We start from the raw sequence: 2,339 nt of genomic DNA, 5'->3' as shown, positions 1-2,339 counted from the left end.
TCCTTACTGCTTGAATGCCTCCACCACGTCTTCTCTGTCGTATTGCTATCCGTTGTGCAGCTACGGGTGCTCGGTGAAATGGATTGGCGACCACTTCTGTGACTGGGCGTGCTTCACCAAGGCGTGTAATTTCGATGGCGGCGACTGCGACGAGTTTGGGTTTGACCGACCAAACTGAATGAATGCACCAAGGTGTGAAAGTTCAGCGGCGTCGCCGTCAACTGTCAATGTCGATTCAATCGATGAGGCGACGCGGTTGCATGCTCCGTCATCTACTCCACGAATCTGTGGACGTGACAGGCTGTTAAAGCCTTTCGGACATGACGGCGATCCAGAGTATTTTTTTCCCCGCCATGACTCGATAGATAGCGTCGTGTGGATGGATCCATCCGAGAAATCCACAACGTGCCGCGTTCTGGTAAGGATACCACGCGGGGCCATTTGAGCTACCGCTCGTGTCAGGTCAACATAGCACAACTATGTCTCGAATGTACGTCGTTGCGCTTGTTGGATGCAGAATGTCCACCAGTTGCTTATACAGTCTGGGCAATATGCCCAGCACCATTGCACTAATAGCATAAGCTTGTATCCGCTACTCCAAAATGATCTCGAGCCCTCGCTTTCGAGCAATACTTTGCAAGAACATCATCATCGGGTCGGCTGCTGTGGGCATGCATCCACATATACTAAGGGTTTGAGTCGAGCTATGGCATCTGCACGCAGGGGGTGGCAGGTCAGTGTCATGCCGGAATCAAAGGGGAAAATCGCGACCACGGACGTTCAAACTACAATTTTTCTCCTGAATTCAAAACACTATTTTAATAGCAAAATGGAGGCCAGGAACACCTTCATCTTGGCGACAGGAAAAGTGGCACGGAAGCGCGCCCATACGTATATCTTTGGTCCAAATTTATTTTGATTTTGGAGGCATTTGCCACAGAAACTTAATTGAGAGTTATATGTCTACAGTTTAACGAAATGAAGTAAGAATATTAGAGTTGGTTGGGAGGAAAGCTGTGTGGCAAAATCGAAAATGAATTGACCTTGCTAATACATCTACCATATCTACTACATTAACAAAGGTTCATCTCAACATTGAATTGAATGGCTTACTGTTCAAATTGTGTTCAACAAGGGGAAATTCATTCTACTCAAGCCCTACCGCAATGCGGTTGGAACACTTCAAGAAAGCTGAGCATTAGTTAACGTGCCTTGTGCTGCTGCATCGATCTATTCCTGGTTTTCGATTGTTGAGATTCGTTTCATTGCCCCTGAAATAGCCATCACATGCCGAGGACCCATTGTCCAAGTGGTGTCCATCTTTCAAGCGGCACGCATCTGCAGAACACATGAAAAAGGTGCATCCTCCGACAACATATGACATTGTGCCGGTAGCGGCTGCCTCTTGGAGTCACCCACGGCGATGTGGCCAGCGTTGTTTGTTCGGCTTGGTACTGTTCATGCACACTACCGTATGCCTGTACTTGGCCATGTGGATCGTCGTCACTCTCTTCTCCCGAGGAGTCGACGTTGCGGTGGCAAATGCGTACTCGCCTATCACAGTGATGGGTTCGTACGCCGTTCTTTGTGTGCTCCACGTGCATGCTGTGATGGCGACCCTCTTCCCAAAGACTATTCCTTCGATGCCCATGCCGTCGAAGGACCGACTGTCCACGTTGTCTTCGGGCATGCTGCTCAAGGTCAAGGTCACACCGCACCAACACGGACCTCGTGCCCCGACCACGCCGTCGATCTTGATGACGGATGAAATCCAAGACTGTATCATCATTGCTTTCAACCTGTTTGAGGTTGGTTGCCAGAGCCACCAAGCGTTCGCCATGTTCCAAACGTTGGTCGAGCCGGTCAAAGTCATCTCGTACGGTCTCGTGGTGGTATTATACAGCTTTGCATCGCCACTTTTCTTGTTCATTCGATGCACCCAGACTAAATCAACGTTGCTCAACCTAGCGGACACAATTGTGAGCTTCACCTTGTCAACTGGCCACCCCTTATTCTCCCTCATCATTACCGTCTTTCACTACTTGGTGCTGGAGCCCACATTAGCACAAGACAACCTCTGGGCTACGCGATCGACCCTTCTTACACGGCTCCTTGTGCCATCATCCGCCTTTGACATGCTTTGCAAGCTCGGTATGCATCTTGGCACGTACATCTCACTGCGACAATCCCACTTGTCGCTGCAGATGCTCAAAACGACAACTCTTCGTCCTCCTGGTGCGCGTAGACGAAGATATTTCCGATGGCTCCTTCGGATCAACTTGGTTGTCAACGTTGGGTGGTCTGTGGTCCTTCTCGTGTGGATGGGCATTGCGCTGGGG

General features: G+C 49.9%; 1 protein-coding gene across 1 annotated transcript; it reads left to right on the top strand.

The window, feature by feature from the left end:
- Positions 1-1,460: 1,460 nt before the first annotated feature.
- Positions 1,461-2,245, top strand: H310_09799 (hypothetical protein; the record flags this gene model as incomplete). The annotated part of the gene is made up of 3 exons (XM_008875961.1): positions 1,461-1,892; positions 1,944-2,151; positions 2,205-2,245. The coding sequence occupies 3 exons, from the start codon at positions 1,461-1,463 to the stop codon at positions 2,243-2,245; spliced, it is 681 nt and encodes a 226-aa protein (XP_008874183.1).
- Positions 2,246-2,339: the final 94 nt, after the last annotated feature.

This window comes from Aphanomyces invadans (assembly GCF_000520115.1).
Source record: "Aphanomyces invadans strain NJM9701 unplaced genomic scaffold supercont1.23, whole genome shotgun sequence".
Lineage (NCBI taxonomy): Eukaryota > Oomycota > Saprolegniomycetes > Saprolegniales > Verrucalvaceae > Aphanomyces > Aphanomyces invadans.
The sequence above is the reverse complement of the archived record's forward strand: the minus strand, read 5'-3'. Positions and strand labels throughout refer to the sequence as shown.